We start from the raw sequence: 21579 nt of genomic DNA, 5'->3' as shown, positions 1-21579 counted from the left end.
GTCACACCTGCCGGTGAAGCCATGGGTTTGTGACATCTGTGCCCAGTGTCCCCCAGGTAACCTGTGCAGCACCTGCTTTTTAACTCCAAAAATAACCAAATGTCCAAACTGTGTGATTCTGTTATTCATCATTTTTACAATGTTACGTTTCAACTTCAGGGCTATGTCCCTGTAAAGACTGAGATTCCCCGCACTAAGCATGCAGACTGGAAGTGGCCCATTACGTCACTTCCTGGTGGTATATCCCACCTCATTGTCAATCACACTTCCTCTGCCAAAGAGGGGGTGATAAGTTGGCTCACTTCGGGTGCATTGTCGAATTCAGAATATTAATTTTCTCCTGACCCCCAGGTCACCTTGCAGGTTCCTAGGGGTTGTGGTAGGACTTTGAATGCAGCTCGGGAGACACTAACTTAGGCATGGGACACAGTAGCCAGTCGCTCGTGTAAAACTGACTGCATGGTGTAAAGTAAAACACTGAATACAGCACAAACTGTGTGCTGCACAGCAAAACTTGCCACAGCACCGACTGTGTCTGTAGTTCATGGGCCCTGTAGCATCCCTAAACTAAACATCCTGGAGTTCCGAAGGTGAATGAGCATTAAAGAAGATTTTAAATTTAGTATTTATCTTGTCACATTTGCTGTGCATTCATGGACAGAGGTCAAATGTCAGGCTGTGTCTTCTGACAAATTGCTGCTTATTTTTTAACCTGTAGACTGGTGTTTACTTTTCTCTTCCTGTCTGCAAAGTTGGAGTATTATGTAAAGGGAACTCTCTCTCAAGCTAGCTGGGGTAGAGGGAGTGTGGAAGGAAAGGCTGCAGGATGTCATTCGCTGTAGTAGAGGGAGTGTGGAAGGAAAGGCCGCAGGATGTAATTCGCTGGGGTAGAGGGAGTGTGGAAGGAAAGGCTGCAGGATGTCATTCGCTGTAGTAGAGGGAGTGTGGAAGGAAAGACCGCAGGATGTAATTCGATGGGGTAGAGGGAGTGTGGAAGGAAAGGCTGCGGGATGTCATTCGCTGGGGTAGAGGGAGCGTGGAAGGAAAGGCTGCGGGATGTCATTTGCTGGGGTAGAGGGAGTGTGGAAGGAAAGGCCGCAGGAAGTCATTTGCTGGGGTAGAGGGAGTGTGGAAGGAAAGGCCGCAGGATGTCATTTGCTGAGGTAGAGAGAGTGTGGAAGGAAAGGCTGCAGGATGTCATTTGCTGGGGGTAGAGGGAGTGTGGAAGGAAAGGCTGCGGGATCTCATTTGCTGGGGTAGAGGGAGTGTGGAAGGAAAGGCCGCAGGATGTCATTTGCTGGGTAGAGGGAGTGTGGAAGGAAAGGCTGCAGGATGTCATTTGCTGGGTAGAGGGAGTGTGGAAGGAAAGGCCGCAGGATGTCATTTGCTGGGGTAGAGGGAGTGTGGAAGGAAAGGCTGCGGGATCTCATTTGCTGGGGTAGAGGGAGTGTGGAAGGAAAGGCCGCAGGATGTCATTTGCTGGGTAGAGGGAGTGTGGAAGGAAAGGCCGCAGGATGTCATTTGCTGGGGTAGAGGGAGTGTGGAAGGAAAGGCCGCAGGATGTCATTTGCTGGGGTAGAGGGAGTGTGGAAGGAAAGGCAAGGATGTCATTTGCTGGGGGTAGAGGGAGTGTGGAAGGAAAGGCCGCAGGATGTCATTTGCTGGGGTACAGGGAGTGTGGAAGGAAAGGCTGCAGGATGTCATTTGCTGGGGTAGAGGGAGTGTGGAAGGAAAGGCTGCAGGATGTCATTTGCTGGGTAGAGAGAGTGTGGAAGGAAAGGCTGCGGGATCTCATTTGCTGGGGTACAGGGAGTGTGGAAGGAAAGGCTGCAGGATGTCATTTGCTGGGGTAGAGGGAGTGTGGAAGGAAAGGCTGCGGGATGTCATTTGCTGGGGTAGAGGGAGTGTGGAAGGAAAGGCCGCAGGATGTCATTTGCTGGGGTAGAGGGAGTGTGGAAGGAAAGGCCGCAGGAAGTCATTTGCTGGGGTAGAGGGAGTGTGGAAGGAAAGGCTGCGGGATGTCATTTGCTGGGTAGAGAGAGTGTGGAAGGAAAGGCCGCGGGATCTCATTTGCTGGGGTAGAGGGAGTGTGGAAGGAAAGGCTGCAGGATGTCATTTGCTGGGTAGAGGGAGTGTGGAAGGAAAGGCTGCAGGATCTAATTTGCTGGGGAAGAGGGAGTGTGGAAGGAAAGGCTGCGGGATGTCATTTGCTGGGGTAGAGGGAGTGTGAAAGGAAAGGCTGCAGGATGTCATTTGCTGGGGTACAGGGAGTGTGGAAGGAAAGGCAGCAGGATGTCATTTGCTGGGGTACAGGGAGTGTGGAAGGAAAGGCTGCAGGATGTCATTTGCTGGGGTACAGGGAGTGTGGAAGGAAAGGCTGCGGGATGTCATTTGCTGGGGTAGAGAGAGTGTGAAAGGAAAGGCTGCAGGATGTCATTTGCTGGGGTAGAGGGAGTGTGGAAGGAAAGGCTGCAGGATGTCATTTCCTGGGTAGAGGGAGTGTGGTAGGAAAGGCTGTGGGATGTCATTTGCTGGGGTAGAGAGAGTGTGGAAGGAAAGGCTGCAGGATGTCATTTGCTGGGGTAGAGGGAGTGTGGAAGGAAAGGCTGTGGGATGTCATTTGCTGGGGTAGAGAGAGTGTGGAAGGAAAGGCTGCGGGATGTCATTTGCTGGGGTAGAGGGAGTGTGGAAGGAAAGGATGCGGGATGTCATTTGCTGGGGTAGAGAGAGTGTGGAAGGAAAGGCTGCAGGATGTCATTTGCTGGGGTAGAGGGAGTGTGGAAGTAAAGGCTGCAGGATGTCATTTGCTGGGGTAGAGGGAGTGTGGAAGGAAAGGCTGCGGGGATCTGATTTGCTGGGGTAGAGGGAGTGTGGAAGGAAAGGCTGTAGGATGTCATTTGCTGGGTAGAGAGAGTGTGGAAGGAAAGGCTGCGGGATCTCATTTGCTGGGGTAGAGGGAGTGTGGAAGGAAAGGCTGCGGGATGTCATTTGCTGGGGTAGAGGGAGTGTGGAAGGAAAGGCTGCAGGATGTCATTTGCTGGGGTACAGGGAGTGTGGAAGGAAAGGCAGCAGGATGTCATTTGCTGGGGTACAGGAAGTGTGGAAGGAAAGGCTGCAGGATGTCATTTGCTGGGGTACAGGGAGTGTGGAAGGAAAGGCTGCGGGATGTCATTTGCTGGGGTAGAGAGAGTGTGAAATGAAAGGCTGCAGGGTGTCATTTGCTGGGGTACAGGGAGTGTGGAAGGAAAGGAAGCAGGATGTCATTTGCTGGGGTACAGGGAGTGTGGAAGGAAAGGCCGCGGGATGTCATTTGCTGGGGTACAGGGAGTGTGGAAGGAAAGGCTGCGGGATGTCATTTGCTAGGATACAGGGAGTGTGGAAGGAAAGGCTGCAGTGTGTCATTTGCTGGGGTAGAGGGAGTGTGGAAGGAAAGGCTGCAGGATGTCATTTGCTGTGGTACAGGGAGTGTGGAAGGAAAGGCTGCGGGATGTCATTTGCTGGGGTACAGGGAGTGTGGAAGGAAAGGCTACAGGATGTCATTTGCTGTGGTACAGGGAGTGTGGAAGGAAAGGCCGCGGGAGGTTATTTTTCGGGGTACAGGGAGTGTGAAAGGAAAGGCTGCGGGATGTCATTTGCTAGGGTACAGGGAGTGTGGAAGGAAAGGCTGCAGGATGTCAGTTTTTTTTACAACACAGCAACATTCAAATACCTGTAAATGAACTGTGCCAATATTTCAAAACATATGTGCAGTTAGGAAGGCACAAATGAAACACATTTCTTTCTAATTTTGAGATGTGATGAAAACAGAGTGTAATAGTAGAAAAACAAATCAAGACACTTTACTTGCTGATATGGAAAGGATAAATATTTGCTGAAACCGGATATGCACACATTATTGTTTGCATGTTATACATTGTTTTATCAGTGTACCTGCATGACGGTGCGATTTTGTTGTCATTTGAATGTATAAAATGCTGCCTGTAAATGGCGCTGGCTACCACACTGTGCCTTAGTAATATATTTGTGACAGTGCGCTCCAAGATGCACCTCTGACTACACACCACATCCTTACCACACTCCTGCTGACTGGGAGAGGCCCAGTTGCGACACTTGGATTTTTCACCCCCCCATGAGTTCAGTGATGTAACGCTGATGTCAGCACTCACACTCCACACAGTTGTTCCTGCACCACTGGTGCGGTTCAGCACAGGAGTATGGTCTAGTGCATGCGTCGCAACAGATTACTGGATTTTTTTGTACTTTTGCATGGGCATGAAAGACACTAAACTCTGAGGGGTGGGAGGGAGCAGGAACAGCGGTCCGACGTTAGAATATGCAAAAGCAAAACTGGAGGCCGCTCGTTCCCCGACATCGCACCCAAGGCATGGAACGACCTCCATCAACGCATCCGAGACTCCTCCTCACTTCGTGAGTTCCACAAGAAGCTGTAGACCCGGCTCTTCCCATAAGCACCTTGGGGACCCCACACCTGCACAAGCGCCTGGATACCTGCTCGGGCGAGCGGTGCGCTAACATAACAGAAGGATTGCAACCCAGTGTCTTATGGTACCTACACATCCCTACGGGCATGTATGAGGATGACATGTCACGGAGCTCTGTGGTAAAATACTGAAAAAAAAATGCATCTGCATTTCTTCAAAACTATACAAATAACAAAACGTACCTTGTTACACCGAGAAGATGCTCTTTATGACGTTGATCGCAAACCGTGTATATGCCACTCAACGTACAGCCCATTATGGCCTTTTGATTCGTTTGGTAATGTAAGTCTTTAGTACCAAAGGTTCTATAAATGTTGATTCTTGACACAATGCCTAAAGCAGCCTACATACGGCTTTCTGGCATCACCTTGACAAACTCCCTTTCCTTATTGACGCAGTGTCTCCAACAACTTTCAGAAGTTTTTAAAGTATATTGTAGTTTATTCTGTCGGACGTGGCGTTGTGAAACGGTTGGGTTGGTACAACAGTGCTCGATTTTACTAAAAGTTTTTCAAACATTGTGCTTTCACTATTGATTGGAAAGGATGTAATGTTAGGCATTTTTTAATTGGAAAGGTTATTATTTGCAAAGGTCCCTGAATTTGTAATTGTATGAATGTAGAAGGAGTGGACTGATGGTTTTTGTTTGTGATGTACTGAATAGATAATTGTATAGTCTGAGCTGGTCAATTGTAATTTTATTTATTTTTGTTACTTTTTTAGCCATTTAAAATGTTCTTGTTACATTGTTATGGTTTTAAATACCTAGAAACAATATAAATGTACTACTACTACCCACAACATAAGTGCCCACCGGCTCGCTAGCGAATAAGGCCATGGAGGGTCGGCATGGTAAGTCCACCATATTGCTTTCGCTTTCTTCAGCCGTGGGAGCACTTCGTGAACAGATTACCCCAATTTATGGCGCTAATCCTGCAAAGTACCACAATAGCTTCATAAATTCTGATGCTATTGTTTTAACGTGCGCCATAGTGTGCTGCATTGTAAATACAGTGCACACATGCTGTCATTAGAGGGGGGTGTAAGGGGTCACAAGAAAAGTGGTGCATCACAGCTGATGCGCCACTTTCTTGTAAATCTGGCCCCCAGTGTGCTATTATTCTAGACTATGGCGTTATTGTCCACTAAGCACTAAGGCCCAGATGTACAACCCAGGGTTTTGCGACTCACAAAATCATATGTACAACAGGTGCATCACACTGTTTGTGATTCCCAATGGGGTTGCAAATGACGTACCTCGTTAAAATTCATGAGGTGGGTCGCAATTTGCGACCTAATTGGGAAAGACCACACTCACAAGGATGGTGGCCTGCTGGGGACAGCAGACCACCATGCCTGCGACTGCTTTTACATAATTTTTTGTTGAAATGCAGCTTGTTTTCTTAAAGGAAAACGAGATGCAGTACAAAACAAAAATGAAAAGTTTTCTTTTAATTTTTTCAGAGCAGGCAGTGGTCCCATGGTGAACCCTTCCCATTTGCGAATGGGTTACCACCAATTTGAAATTGGTGCTAACTGCGATTGTTTTGTGACCGCATTCACGGTCACAAAACAATCCTACATCGCACTGCGACTCGCAATTGGGTAGGGAATGCCCCTTCCTAATAGCGAGTTGCAAACCTATTTTGCGATTCAATAAATAGATTACCGAATCGCAAAATAAGGTTTGTTGACACATAAAGGCTTTTTTCTTGTTGCAAACAGCCCGATTTGGCAATTTGGACCATTTGCGACAAGAAAAAGGCTACGTACATCAGGCCCTTAGTGACACTTTACAGTGCATGCTTCTCACAATAGTCTGATACTGTATAGCGCTTACTGGCTGTATCAAGGGGGTGCTAACATGTTCACCCATCCGGACAGCAAGCTATACCTTGTCGTGTGTGGGGTTGGGAGGGAGTTGTTTTTATTTGATCCTATGTGGGAAGTGTGTCCATGTTGTGTGTGATGTCCACCGAGGTGCAGGTCTTGTGTTATGGGATGCAACACCTGGTGGTGTGACGGGTGAGGGATTGTAAAAGATGGATGCTCACATTATGATTGCAATAAGGACTAACACATATAGGCCGCCAGTCAGTAGATGGGTAGTGGGATGCTCATTCCGTGTACATCAAAAAAGATTGGGGGAATCAGAGAAGGCCCAGTAAAGCATATGGCAACGTGCTCTAGGCAGAGATGGTGCTGAATGAGTAAAAGGATGCCAAAAGGGCACTGGCATTAGGGGCATGAGTTGTAGCCATGTGCCTTTTTAAAGGCAAAGATACTACCTGGGAAACAAATACGCCCATGAACGAGGAAGAAAGTGGAAGAGCGATCAAGTCTGTCAACCTGAGCAGAAACAACACAATCTTTATAAGGCCCAGGATCCGTCTACTCCTGCTAGCCCAAATGAAGACCAAATTTTGAGCAGAGGTTCACACTCTGTACTTCTTTCAAGCTCCCAAAGGTAGGGGAACCCTAGTTAGGTTACAGCTCAGACACTAGCCAGACTGGTACCCTTAAGATGCAAGGGTCAGAGACGAAGCGCTCGATATATCGTTGCCCTGACAGCACAAGAGAGGGTCATCTGTCCTCATTAGGCGTGAATAAAATTTAAATTACGCCAATATATGAAATTATGGTATGACAGCACTTTACGTAATTATGTGACATTCCTGGTACAAATGCACAAGAACAGCACAATGTGAGTGGCTGTTGTTTAAATGTTTCTTTCTGCCACAAATTGGTGAGAGGACACATTTTGCGCTAAAATATACTGAAAAATGACGGATTTGCATTTGAAGCAATTACATATAATTTCAAGACATTTTGCTGTAATTTTATGTAAATACACAAAAACTAATTAGCATACTATCGCACACCCCTAGTCCTCTCCTCCCCATGTGGTCACGGTACTTTTCACAGATCCCTGATGCTATGCTCTTTCAGATTTACCGAAGGAGGCTCACTCCTGGCTTTAAATTTCCTCCTGGAACAACTTCCACTTCTGTTGTTAGTAGTGAATGACATTTCTGGGTAAAAAAGAGACAATGTGGCAAAAAGAGACTGGTTTAACACAGGGAGCTCTGGGAACTCTGGGCCTGATTTAGAACTCTGTGGACAAGTTACTCCGTCCCAATGGTAACGGATTTTCCCTCCGCTGAAACCTAATTCCCATAGAATATAATGGGATTTGGATTTCGGCGGACGGGATATCTGTCACTGCTCTAATGGAGTAACCCGTCTGCAGAGTTCTAAATCAGGCCCTCTGTTTGCTTGGGGATAACTTCAAGCAATACAGGAACTTGCATGGCAGAGCCTCGTTTGTTTCAAAAGGCAGCAAAAAAGAAAAAAAACACAACAAACTGTGCTTGCCTGGCCGCTCAGTCATTGGCCTCCTGCGTCCCACTTTTCAAGAATCTAGGGCCTTGGTTCGCATACTGTACATTGTCCCCATCCATGCAACTCTTACGCATATGTCTTTGCGAGGGTAATTGGGCCGTTTCCCAGACGCCCTATCTCCATAGCGGCCTCTTGCTTTTGTGACATACTTACGATTTCACACAGCCCAAGATCAGAAAAACACAGTGTTCTCGGTGTAATCACCCTCTTTCAAAGGCAGGCTGTAAATTACCAACACCACACACTCCAAACTGCACCCTAAAGCAGTACAAGGGGTGGGGCGGCACGCAGCGGGCAGGGGGGTATTAATAATATAATAATAGTAGAAACAAACATACCTGTGAGCCGCGCCACCACTGCTTTATCCCCTCAGCAGGCACAGGCTCCCAGCCTGCCATGCGGCGAATCCTGACACTGCTCAGAGCAGCATTGGGATTGGCTGGAGCACCCAGCCGCGGCGCTCCCAGGCAGACTGGAGCCTGTGCCTTCTCTCTCGAGCCCGCAACACAGTGCAAGGCTGGATAGAGCACAGTGCACAGAGAGGCAGGCCAAACACACATGCCCACTGAGGGGAGTGCACAGTGCACTCACCTCATACCCGTCATCCCCATTGGCCCGCCCCTTTAACAAAAGGATAATAAACCTGGTTTATTATCCTTTTGTTATGAAAGGTTTGCAGCGGCTGCTGCTGGCAGGAGGACGCTCCTTCGCCATAGGGGAGAAGCAGCCACCGCCCTAAAGGAAGGTAAGAGGGGAATATTTCCAACTATAAGCCCAACCACTCCGGGCTGTTGGTAACACGCCACTCGGCTGCTCTTGCATTTTATGAGGCTTTGCTCAAGCACTGCTTATTGTAACTGTTTTGTATGCAGGACAGTTCTAAAAGCAAAGCTGCCACCAAATGCCCAAGAACCCATCCGTGGAGGAAAAACAACCAGAAATGTAATCTTGAACAGAATAATTCAGCAGAGGATATCTGCCCCGCACAACGGTAGCACCATGTCTGGATAATTATGGGAACTTAATTCTGCCAGGTTTGCACAGCAGTCACAAACATCACAATAACCATTTGAAAAACTAAAGAACACATCTATTACTCCTTTATCTAAACTATGAATCATGACTTAAAATAAAAGACAGACCAAGATTGTAGGGTAATCTGTACTAATGACAAGTCCTACGAGGCCAAGCAAAGCCACTCTGCATGGCTTTCATAGCCTCATGGATATGGCGTAAGGCAAAGTAGCATGAGTCACTGCGTGCCTTACTCTGCGCCAGGGAGGTGGTCCATGAGCGCTTGCGTGCGGTTTTCCCACACAACACCCATGGATTCTGACACTGCCCCAAATTTACTTAATGATGTAAACCTGGCGCAGCGCCAAAACCTTACGCTTCCCCAGGGGTGGCGTAGGGAAGGGAAATATTTTTAATTCTCTTTGTTTTTGCCTCTTCCATGTGTGCTGCATTCTGCAGCACACATCAAAAGAGGAAAACCCCTTTCAGGATTGTCTTTGTTCAGGAAGGGACACAATCCTGCATGGAACGCAGACACCCGTGCACCGTGGTACAAGGGGGCCTGCGTTGGCGCTAGAAAGGCACTTGTGCACCAGTGCAGGGGGGAAGAACACATGCAGTGTATTTCATAAACATGATGCATTCCTACCCTTTCACCTTGGCATTTGGCAGCGCAGCAAGAAGGCTTGCGTCACTGTCCTGCGCCAGTTGCCCACAGACGTGGCCACGGTGTGTAGTTAGTGACACAAGGCTCCTTTGGTTGGGGCACATACATCGCGCAGTGATAAGGCAGAAGACGCCTGATCATGTTTGGTTCCTCTGAACCTGGGCAGACTCTCAGAAAGGTGGCAGAACTGTTGGCCTCATGAGCTTGAGTAGAGGGGAGTGAGACTACACACCACATCCTTACCACATCCTTACCACATCCTTACCACACTCCTGCTTACTTAAGGAGACGGCATCGTTGAGGTTTTCTGGCGCCGCCTTCTGGGGCGCCTTCACTGCCCCCTCCTGGCGTGCCGGCGGCAAGATCTCCGGTGAGTGGGTGGCACCTACTGCCGTGGTGGTATTGAACCTGGTTGTTGTCTCTTCGGTGGGCTGCCATGTGGGTAGTCCGTCTGTAGCCTTGGCACTGACTGAAGGAATGAAGATATGTAAGTCAATGAAAAGAGTTGAATGACAAACTTCAGGGCAAGAGTCTATGGTCTGGGATGCTGTAGCTGTGGCTGCTTGGCCAGGAGACCTCGGCCATAGAGCGGGAGCTTTCAGGCATATGGGTATTACAGAAGGTGGTGTGTCACTAAACTAGCCCCACCAAATCGGTGCTATAGAACCAACCATCACCGAACCCCATGCAGCAAATCTTATCTCAAACCTGGTCTCTCGTGAAGTAGCCAAGATCCATCTGCGAGAAAAAAAGTAACCTTGGACAATTTTCTATATTTTATTTCTTTTTCAGTGCTTCAAAAATACTCATTTAACCATCCGTAATGAAACATTATAACAGACCCAGAGAAACAAGGAAAATTACAAAGCTGCAATTGATCATACATGGAAAGCATTTCCAAATATCTTTAAAACATAAAACATAGTTCCACTTTGATTAAATATCACATTTCATACCACAACTTTCAGAAACTTGTAACAGGTAAAAATTGTTTTGATTAAATAACCAAAACCCTCTAAAAGTGGAGCGCAGTCTACCCTTACATCACCTAAAGCTTGGGATTTCACCTAAAATATTTCCCCTTATTTTGTATCTTGAAATAACATAAAAATTAGGAATTTTCCCAAGGAGGAGTGAAAATAAACTGCAGATTAGACAATGGAATGTCCTAGATTTCATATATCGTATTTGAAAATAGACCAACACATGTTTGAACCGAATCCAGTAAAACATCTGGAACATTTAAAGCAAAATATTCAATTTTGCAATTTAAATGAGATAGTAATGCCTTTGAGAAGGTTATGATCCATGAATTCCAAAAAGCAGCTTTTTAAATAATTACATTTCTAGCCACTGACACTTGATAGCAGGATGTGGCCATCCCCCCTAACCTCCGGGATACATCACATTTGCCAGCTCACTCCCTGTTTCTGTAAAAATGCCCCAAACAAGGTGGTTTATAACAGTTTGAAGGCTCACTATCTTTATCAGCCAATTTCAAAGAAATAGTCTGAAATAAAAATCTTGTAATCCATTTTTTTAATTAAGGTAATGCAATTTCATTTAATGACACATATATTTACATCTTTTCAGATATCTGGTCAAATGAGTAAATACTTTTTTTTAAATGACAAGCCTGAAACTGTTTGTGATTTAATGGGATTAAAGCACCAATATGCCTTATCAGCAAATGTGATGGGATGTGCGTCAAGGGACGCACCTTTGTGTGATTTCTCTATCTTTACCTTCATATGATTATTCTATCTTTATTTTAGACCTTGACAACATTGTAAACATAACAATAATAACCTGCAAAAAGAGTGCTCCTTGCTCATAAGTTTAAGATAAAAATGTAATTGTCAGAATAAAAATGTACCTTTGTCTACATCTGTCTCTTCTTGAAACCTTCTCAATGCTCCCTTTTGCTTAGTCATAATAGCTAGACAAATACAAAAAAGTAGATGCCAGGAAATATTTTTGTCATGTCACTTGTTTCTGGTTGAAATTTAAATCTGCAATAAGAGCTTCTGTATAAAGTTTGAAGTTTTTTTTAAATAAAATCGCTGCCGAATCCAAATGTCTTGGAAGTAATTCAGCGAAAGCCCCAATCCACCTCATCAAAAGCTTTTTCTGTATCATCTAACAGTCAAGAGCCTCGGAGTCTATATTATTTGGAAGGATGATCCCAAGTAAACAAAGTATGACATAATGCAAATCTGTTTTTAATTATGTGGATCAGAATCAATATCTATGTTCATTGAGGAACGGATGTGCTGAATTTAAAAAATAATTCATTTGCACAAAAAACCCTTTATTGTTATTAAAAGTAATGACTTCATGCCATGCCTCATGGAAAGTACCGCATTCGCATTTTCTTTTTGTTTGGCCATCAAGTCTGCCCACTCTCTAGCTTTGTTAATATACTCATGACATGTAACTTTTGAAAATAAGTAAACTTTTTTTTAGCTCATGCCACATGGCGAGCATTGGTAGAAAAGGTTTCATCTTACTTGAGTTTGTAATGTTAATATTCCTGCCTATGAGGTAGGATCTTTAAAGGTAGCGAATGAAGAAATAAATGCCCTTAGTGAAAATTCTGCTCCTACACTCAGACCATAGAACCAGCAACCGTGATATCTATTACGTAAACTTGTGAAGCGACAACTGGCCCCTGGCCAAAACTCCCACTCACTTCAGACACCAACCTTTAACAGAAGGGTCACGAGAAACAGCAACTTGTGAGGGAGTGTTCGATGCAGACACCGAGAGATAGAGATAGATAGACAGGTAGATAGACAGAGGGATATATAGATAGATAGATTTGCCAATGACCTATTTACTTGAGACAGATCTCCAGGGCCACCACACTAAAGAGACAGTCATGAAAGCAACATACCCAGGTGAGATTACGTAAACACCTGTGAAGGAGAGATCGCCATGTCTCCTACTTTGAGAAGTAAGCGAAAAGTACGTACCGAGAACCAGTGCTACACCTGTGGTGTGGTTAGATCCCTCCAGATAAGCCTTCCTCCCTTCCACAGAGACCTTGGTTTCTTCTGAAATATTATTTTGCTGTGCCAGTACCAGTGGGGTTTTGACAACCCTTCCTGAGTTCCTCAGCCCTGCCAGCGAGGCCTTCAATTGTTCCAGGGGGGTCTTCCGGCTCGGTGCAGATGACTTGAGCGCATCAGGATGGGTTCTTGGGAGATCCAGAGGCGTCTTCAAGGCTCCTACTAATGTCTTGAGTCTTTCAGGGTGTGTCCTCTGGAGAGTCGGGTTGGTTTTATCACCTCCCAGGGATGTCTTGAGCCCCTCCAGCTGGGGTCTCCGATGCTCAAGGCTGGCTTTCATGCCTGCCACGGAAGCCTTAAGCTCCTCCGGGTGGGTTCTCAGGTGCTCGCGACTGGCCTTTAGACTCCCCACAGATGTCTTGAGCCGGCCTGTGGGAGTCTTTACCTCTTCCACATAGCCTGCCCATCCTACCCTGGATGTCTTGTGTCCCTCTGGCTGTGATCCTTTGGAGCTCTTCAGAAGGTTTCCGATGAGGTCAATCACCTTCTCTGGGTCTGGCTCTTTGGGATTCTCCTTAGAAACTAAAAGTATGGAAAGGGGGTCAGGGAAAGAAAACAGAAAAGAGAAACAAGGTGTTAGAATCCTGTGAGATTTATGGAAAAACCACCAAAATGGAGCTCTCCATCAGCCTCAAATAACACATCTAAGATCGGCTTGGTAACGATAATGATCCAGACGGTTGTTGCGGGTGCCACGGAGACAAATGCGCGGTGATGATCTCTCGCTTTGAGATCCAGACACAAAGCATTTTTAAACTAAGACCTATGAGAATTTGTACTTCATTTACCCAGAATAACTCTGGATGGGTGTTTACCGGTTACTTTTGGTCCTGACAAAGACCCAGGCAAAGTCATAGTAATTGGGGTCAAAGTATTGCCTGTTCCTCAACCCCAATTGTTACATATTGAACACTGGAAGCATTTGAATGATTCTTTGATTGTTTCCATGAAGGTGTTTGGGCCTGGCCTTTTTGTTTGTGCTGGTTGCATATACTGTTTGTTTCTCGTGTTGGTTTGTCTGTTGTGGGACATTGCTCATCACTATTCACTGCGTCGTCACTTGGAGCGCCTATTTGTTTTGTTTTGACAGATCAGTCAGTTTACATCCTCCAAATGGGAGAGACGAATAAATATATAAATTCATTTGTATATGCTCTTACAAATATACATTTTTCAAAAAGCAATCGTAAACGAGTCTAGTTGATACTTTTCAACAATTTGATAAAGCAACTTTTTGATTTTGCACCTCATTACCATAAAAATGATTACTCTGTGAAATATTATTTCCTGGCAGAACATTTGTTTATTTTGGTAATGATAAGGGCACACGACACCTGGTGTAGCTTGTAATCAGCTTTAGACCCTTACAAACTTTAAATACAGGAAAAAGGTGAGGTGTGTTGCTGTACTAACCAAGACTGCCAGTAGACAGAGACCTCCATGGCCCTGAGGTTTGGGGGAGCCCTCAGGATTACCTATACTGGAGGAGCCCCCATACCCCTACTGATCTGAGTTTGGGAGCCCCTTCAGCATATCTTGTAGGGGGGGCTCACGTTTTGTTACAATACTGCCAACAGGTACAGGAAGTCAGAGATGTTTTAAGGCATGGGCAAAGTGGACAATGGCTCTGGGTCCCACCTTCCAAGCCCCCCCCACTCCCCAGGAAAAGTAACTGTGTCCTCTCTGCCCATCTCAACCTCTGAGTACTTCTCGCTTGTCACAGTGGCATTTTAAGGATTTTGGGGACCCTGGTATGACAACTGTTTTTGTGTAAACTGAGCATCTGAAAGTTTGTTTAGCATCATGCAGGCTTCAATTAGCAAAAATGGGCTACACAATTATAAAGGGGTGCTCCAATATATGTGTTGCCCAGGTCCCCAAAACTTCTTAAGACAACACTGCAGAAGGCACAGACAGGCCCTTGGAGGGACTCAAGTGTTCAGTGCCAAACCTCAACGCAGTCAGTGCGTCTGAAACAGGTGGCCACACCAAGGACATCTCCTTTCACCGTCAGCTGAGCTGATTATGAAGCATCCCCATACCAGAGCTGCCCCCCCCCCCATCAGGATAAATTACACGATTAAAGAAAGGTACACAATACCAGACAAGCAGTTGCATGTACCATGATGGTAAAGATGGGGAGAGCAACTGATACAGGCTGATGTTGGCAGTGTGGCCACCAAGGCTCCTTCTTTCAGATTATCTGGAGCTGCCCTGAGGTACCATATTTTTGGCAAACAGTGGTTGCATGCATGAATGATCATTGTGGGAGCAAAATGGCAACTTCTGCTAAAAGATGCTTACTTAATGTTTGGGACACTACTGATTTCAGTCGTGTGGAGCAAGCTTGGATGACCTTGGGCCTGGCAGTAGCCAAGCATAAAGTAGCATGGTTGTGGGGGGCACAATTGGCACCGCAGGAGCGAGACCAGAAGAGGGACATGGATTGGTGCATGTTGGCCACAAAAGTGATGTATGAAAGCCGTGGGTGTCCACAGAAATGGGCGAAGACATGGGGGAGGCGGAATGACCACCGAGGGAGTCATACTGTTTCCTATACAGGGACTGAACGGGGCGCTCCACCCACCTGACCTCATCCACTGGTTGTACTCTGGATAGTGGAGTAATGGAAGGAGGGGGCGGGAACGTCTTAACATTGTGTGTCTTGTACATTTAAGCCATGTTTAAGTGTGATTATACGTGACCTATTTGCGTACTGTTTGCTGAGTTTCTCATAAAAAGATCCTTAAAAAAAACAGACAGCACCATCTTCCTTACGTACATCCCACCCCACCCCACACTAGTGGAGACAATGGACAGAAGCACATCACCTCCATGATAGACATCTGCAGCCTCCCGACGTACACTGATGGAAAACCTCTAGACACCATAGCCCACCTTGTGTGACACACACACAGGCTGGAAACACTGCTTACCACTTAGTATAACCTATCTAGACATGTATATATACACACACAGACAAACACACACACACACACACACACATCTGCAGCCTTCCGACATATTTTGATGGAAAACCTCTAGACACCATAGCCCACCTTGTGTGACACACAAACAGGCTGGAAACACTTCTTACCACTTAGTATAACCTTTCTAGACATGTATACACACACACACACACACACATCTGCAGCCTTCCGACGTATTTTGATGGAAAACCTCTAGACACCATAGCCCACCTTGTGTGACACACACATACAGTGTCAGGAAGTGCGGCTGGAAACACTGCTTACCACTTAGGATAACTTATCTAGACATGTATATATATATATATATACACACACACACACACACACACAGACACACAGACACCTGCAGCCTCCTGATGTATTCGGATGGAAAAGCCTAGACACCTTACCCCACCTTGTGTGACACACACACACAGTGTCAGGAAGTGCGTCTGGAAACACTGTATATGTATATATAGACACACACACTGGTGATAGCCAGTAGGTAGTTACATTTAGGAACCAATTCCCATACACAAATAATTTTTTGTTTTGTCAATAACTTTGGCACCATTTGACAAATCTTCATTGCATTTTCTAAATGAGTATGCATATCACTGCAGCTGTTGATGGAAAGTTTCAGGGTGATTCGTCAAGTGGGGCCGAGAAAAAAAGGGGGTCTCAAAACGAGTTTCCCCCATGCAATTTCTTATAGGTATTTTGAACATGACTACACCCCAAACCACTGATTGGATTTACAACAAATTTGGCAGAAAGCTGGATCTTGGTCCAGAAAGATCTCTTTTTGTTGTTTGGTGTACATCCCTTCAGTAGTTTCCGAGTTATTAAAGAATAAAGACAATTGTATATTTAGGGACCAGAATTCTCCACTGATACATCCGCCGATCGGGGTCCAAAAGCCAGGCCCTGATTGGCTGGTTGCAACCTGACAGAAAAGTCTTGGAGGTGTCTCTCTCACAAACACTCTGGCACGAATGTGTGCTGTAGGTCACGGCAGGTCTTGGTGTGTGTTGGGGGGGTGGGGGGGGGGATCGGGCACGTCTGGCGGGGGTGCAGAGCTAATCACCCCTGGTTGATTGAATTAGAGGAGCCGGCCTCGGGCCTGCATCCATGAGTCACCGCTGGCACCGTCAGCGCCCACCGAGGCAGGCAGGGATCTGTAATCTGCAGGCGCCCAGAGAGGGCACCGTGCCCACCGCCGAGCCCGCAGCTTGCCACTGCCTGGAGTGCAGTGCCAAGCCATAAAGCCAGTCCGGACATCCCTCCCCGCCCCAGCCCCTCTGCACCTCTGCCCTCCGGCTGACAACAGTATCACACTGGTCCGCTAGGTCCAGGGGCGCCCAGGGTGCCCCCCTCACCCCTTCACCCTGTCACCCAGACTTTAAACAGGTGTGTACACATGTGTACCCTGCTTCCGGGACGCTTCCAGGGTGCCCCACTCTCCCCTTCACCCTGTCACCCAAACTGTAAACATGTGTGTATCCAGGTACACCCTGCTTCAGGGGCCCGGCTCCGGGGCACCTCTCTCTCCCCTTCACCCTATCACCCAGAGTGTAAACAGAGGTGTACACATTTACACCAGGCGCCAGGGACGCTTCCAGGGTGCCCCACTCTCCCCTTCACCCTGTCACCCAAACTGTAAACAGGTGTGCACACAGGTACACCCTGCTCCAGGGGCGCGCATGGGGCGCCCGCTCCAGGGTGCCCCAGTCACCCCCTCAGAAGGACTGCAGAGAGGAGGTACCCTCTCACCCCAACTGTAAACGGGTGTACACCCTGCTTCGGACATGGGCCTGCGCGTTGCATGGGTGGCATGCCCTCCTGTCCTGTCCACTGTCCCAACGTTCTGCCCACTGTTGGAAAGCGCTGCCCACGGGTTATAAGTATCGTTACAACCCGTGCCATCTATTCACACCCCGGGGCAGCCCGCTTCATAGGCGGCCTGCCCACTTCACAGGGGGTCTGTCCACTTTACAGGTAGCCTGCCCACTTCACAGAGGTTCTGCCCACTTCACATGGGGTCTCCAATTTCACAGGTGGCCTGCCCAGTTCACGGGGGTGTCTACCCACTTGGCAGGTGGCCTGTCTAGTTCACAGGGGGGGTCTGTCCACTTCACAGGTAATCTGCCCACTTCACAGGGGTTCTGCCCACTTCACATGGGGTCTCCCATTTCACAGATGGTCTGCACAGTTCACGTGGGTGTCTACCCACTTCCCAGGTGGCCTGTCTAATTCACAGGGGGGTCTGTCCACTTCACAGGTGACCTGCCTACTTCACAGGGGTTCTGCCCACTTCACATGTAGCCTACCCAATTCAAGGGGCGTCTGCGCACTTCACATGGGGTCTGCGCACTTGACAGGGGGTCTGCGAACTTGACAGGGGGTCTGCGCACTTGACAGGGGGCCTGACAACTCTATATGGGGTCTACGCACTTCACAGGCGTCCTACCCAATTCACAGGCGTCCTGCCCACTTCACAGGTGTCCTGCCCACTTCATAGGCGGCCTGGACAAAGGTACCAGAACTGTCTGCTGTTGCGCATCTCTCTGCGTTTCTAAGATTCCCAACACCCACAGAGTGACCCTGGTGGTGCCAGCGCACGACAGATCGGTGCCCGAGGACACCCCTTCTTAGCCTCTGCCCGGGGAGGGGTCGATTCTCTTGGGGGTGTAAAGGAAGCTTCTCATCGGACCCCAGGACACAAGGCGCAGTGAGTTACTCCAGCAGACACCCCCTCTTCTGTGGAGTGTATGTGGAAGGTAGGTCTCATGTGCACATCAGTGGGCGCATGTCGCACTGCTCTGTGTGAGTGACACGTGTGTGGCTGTGCTGAGGGGAGGGCTGTGTCTCTACAGTGCACGCACTGCACCTATTGGCTGCACTGTTTCACAGCACCAGTGCCCACACACGACTCCACCACCCACAGTACCCCTTACACAACCCCCTGCGTCCTGCCCCACCACAAACAACATCCACACACCACCTACACCACCACACAAACGTCTTACCGCCACAGTACCTCTGCAGCCTCGGTGTAATGTGCAGACCACCTCTGTGTCTACACCAGAGACCCTACCTACACCCTACTCCCCACACCCGCAGCCTCGCTGTCAGGTGCACACTACCTCTGGGCCTACACTGGCAACAGTACACCCTACTCCCCACACCTGCAGCCTTGGTATGATGTGCACACCACGTCTGTGCCTACACCGGAGACCCTACACCCTACTCCCTACACCTGCAGCCTCGGTGTAATGTGCACACTACCTCTGTGCCTATACCGGGGACCGTACACCCTACTCCCCACACCTGCAGCCTCGGTGTAATGTGCACACTACCTCTGTGCCTACACCGGAGACCGTACCCCCTACTCCCCACACCTGCAGCCTCGGTGTAATGTGCACACTACCTCTGTGCCTACACCGGAGACCGTACACCCTACTCCCCACACCTGCAGCCTCGGTGTAATGTGCACACTACCTCTGTGCCTACACCGGAGACCGTACACCCTACTCCCCACACCTGCAGCCTCGGTGTAATGTGCACACTACCTCTGTGCCTACACCGGAGACCGTACACCCTACTCCCCACACCTGCAGCCTCGGTGTAATGTGCACACTACCTCTGTGCCTACACCGGAGACCGTACACCGTACTCCCCACACCTGCAGCCTCGGTGTAATGTGCACACTACCTCTGTGCCTACACCGGAGACCGTACACCCTACTCCCCAAACCTGCAGCCTCGGTGTGGTGTCCACACTACCTCTGTGCCTACACTGGCGACCGTACACCCTAATCCCCACACCTGCAGCCTTGGTATGATGTGCAAACCACGTCTGTGCCTACACCCGAGACCCTACACCCTACTCCCTACACCTGCAGCCTCGATGTAATGTGCACACTACCTCTGTGCCTGCACCAGGGACTGTACACCGTACTCCCCACACCTGCAGCCTTGGTGTGGTGTCCACACTACATCTGTGCCTACACTGGCGACAGTACACCCTACTCCCCACACCTGCAGCCTCGGTGTGATGTCCACACTGGCTCTATGTCTACACCAGAGAACCTACCTACACCCTACTCCTGCAGTCTTGGTGTGATGTCCACACTACCTCTGTGCCTACACCGGAGACCCTTCACCCTACTCCCCACACCCTCAGTTTAATGCGCACACCACCTCTGTGCCTACACCGGAGACTGTACACCCTCCTCCCCACACCCGCAGCCTCGGTGTCATGTGCACACTACCTCTGGGCCTACACCGGAGACCGTACCTACACCCTACTCCCCACACCTGCAGCCTTAGTGTAATGTGCACACCACCTCTGTGCCTACACCGGAGACCGTACACCCTACTCCCCAGACCTGCAGCCTCAGTGTAATGTGCACACCACCTCTGTGCCTACACCGGAGACCGTACCTACACCCTACTCCTGCACCTGCAGCCTCGGTGTGGTGTTCACACTACCTCTGTGCCTACACTAGAGCCCCTACACCTGCAGCCTCGGTGTGATGTCCACACTACCTCTGTGCCTACAGCGGAGATCGGACACCCTACTCCCCACACCTGCAGCCTTGGTGTAATGTGCACATTACCTCTGTGCCTACACCAGGGACCGTATACCCTACTCCCCACACCTGCATCCTTGGTGTGATGTCCACACTACTTTTGTGCATACCCCGGAGACCATACACCACACTCCCTACACCTCCAGCCTCGGTGTGGTGTCCATATTACTTCTGTGCCTACACTAGAGCCCCTACACTCTACTCACCACACCTGCAGCCTTGTTGTGATGTCCACACTACCTTTGTGCCTACACCGGAGACCCTACCTACACCCTAATCCCCACACCTGGAGCCTTGGTATGATGTGCACACCACGTCTGTGCCTACACCGGAGACCGTACCTACACCCTACTCCAGCACCTGCAGCCTCGGTGTGGTGTTCACACTATCTCTGTGCCTACACTAGAGCCCCTACACCCTACTCCTGCACCTGCAGCCTCAGTGTGAGGTCCACACTACCTCTGTGCCTACACCGGAGATCGGACACCCTACTCCCCACACCTGCAGCCTTGGTGTAATGTGCACACTACCTCTGTGCCTACACCGGAGACCGTACACCCTCCTCCCCACACCCGCAGCCTCGGTGTCATGTGCACACTACCTCTGGGCCTACACCGGAGACCGTACCTACACCCTACTCCCCACACCTGCAGCCTTAGTGTAATGTGCACACCACCTCTGTGCCTACACCGGAGACCGTACACCCTACTCCCCAGACCTGCAGCCTCAGTGTAATGTGCACACCACCTCTGTGCCTACACCGGAGACCGTACCTACACCCTACTCCTGCACCCTCGGTGTGGTGTTCACACTACCTCTGTGCCTACACTAGAGCCCCTACACCTGCAGCCTCGGTGTAATGTGCACACCACCCCTGTGCCTACACCGGAGACCGTACACCCTACTCCCCACACCTGCAGCCTCGGTGTAATGTGCACACTACCTCTGTGCCTACACCGGAGACCGTACACCCTACTCCCCACACCTGCAGCCTTGGTGTGGTGTCCATACTACCTCTGTGCCTACACTGGCGACCGTACACCCTAGTCCCCACACCTGCAGCCTTGGTATGATGTGCACACCACGTCTGTGCCTACACCGGAGACCCTACACCCTACTCCCTACACCTGCAGCCTCGGTGTAATGTGCACACTACCTCTGTGCCTACACCAGGGACCGTACACCCTACTCCCCACACCTGCAGCCTTGGTGTGGTGTCCACACTACCTCTGTGCCTACACTGGCAACCGTACACCCTACTCCCCACACCTGCAGCCTCGGTGTAATGTGCACACTACCGCTGTGCCTACACCATGGACCGTACACCCTACTCCCCACACCTGCAGCCTCGGTGTGATGT

The 21579-nt window shown here is 49.0% G+C and overlaps 1 protein-coding gene across 1 annotated transcript in view; it reads right to left on the bottom strand.

Annotated features, from left to right (window-relative positions):
- LOC138301391 (neural proliferation differentiation and control protein 1-like) overlaps positions 1-21579 on the bottom strand; it is a 102962-nt gene that overhangs the window by 41055 nt on the left and 40328 nt on the right. Inside the window, exons 3-4 of the mRNA XM_069241828.1 lie at positions 12561-13178; positions 9866-10054 (exon numbers count right to left, since the gene is read on the bottom strand). Coding sequence (XP_069097929.1) covers positions 9866-10054; positions 12561-13178 — 807 coding nt within the window. The remainder of the gene's footprint in view (positions 1-9865; positions 10055-12560; positions 13179-21579) is intronic.

Source organism: Pleurodeles waltl, chromosome 6 (genome assembly GCF_031143425.1).
Source record: "Pleurodeles waltl isolate 20211129_DDA chromosome 6, aPleWal1.hap1.20221129, whole genome shotgun sequence".
Classification (NCBI taxonomy): Eukaryota; Metazoa; Chordata; class Amphibia; order Caudata; family Salamandridae; genus Pleurodeles; species Pleurodeles waltl.
Note: the sequence above shows the minus strand (reverse complement) of the source record. Positions and strands in the feature narration are given on the sequence as shown.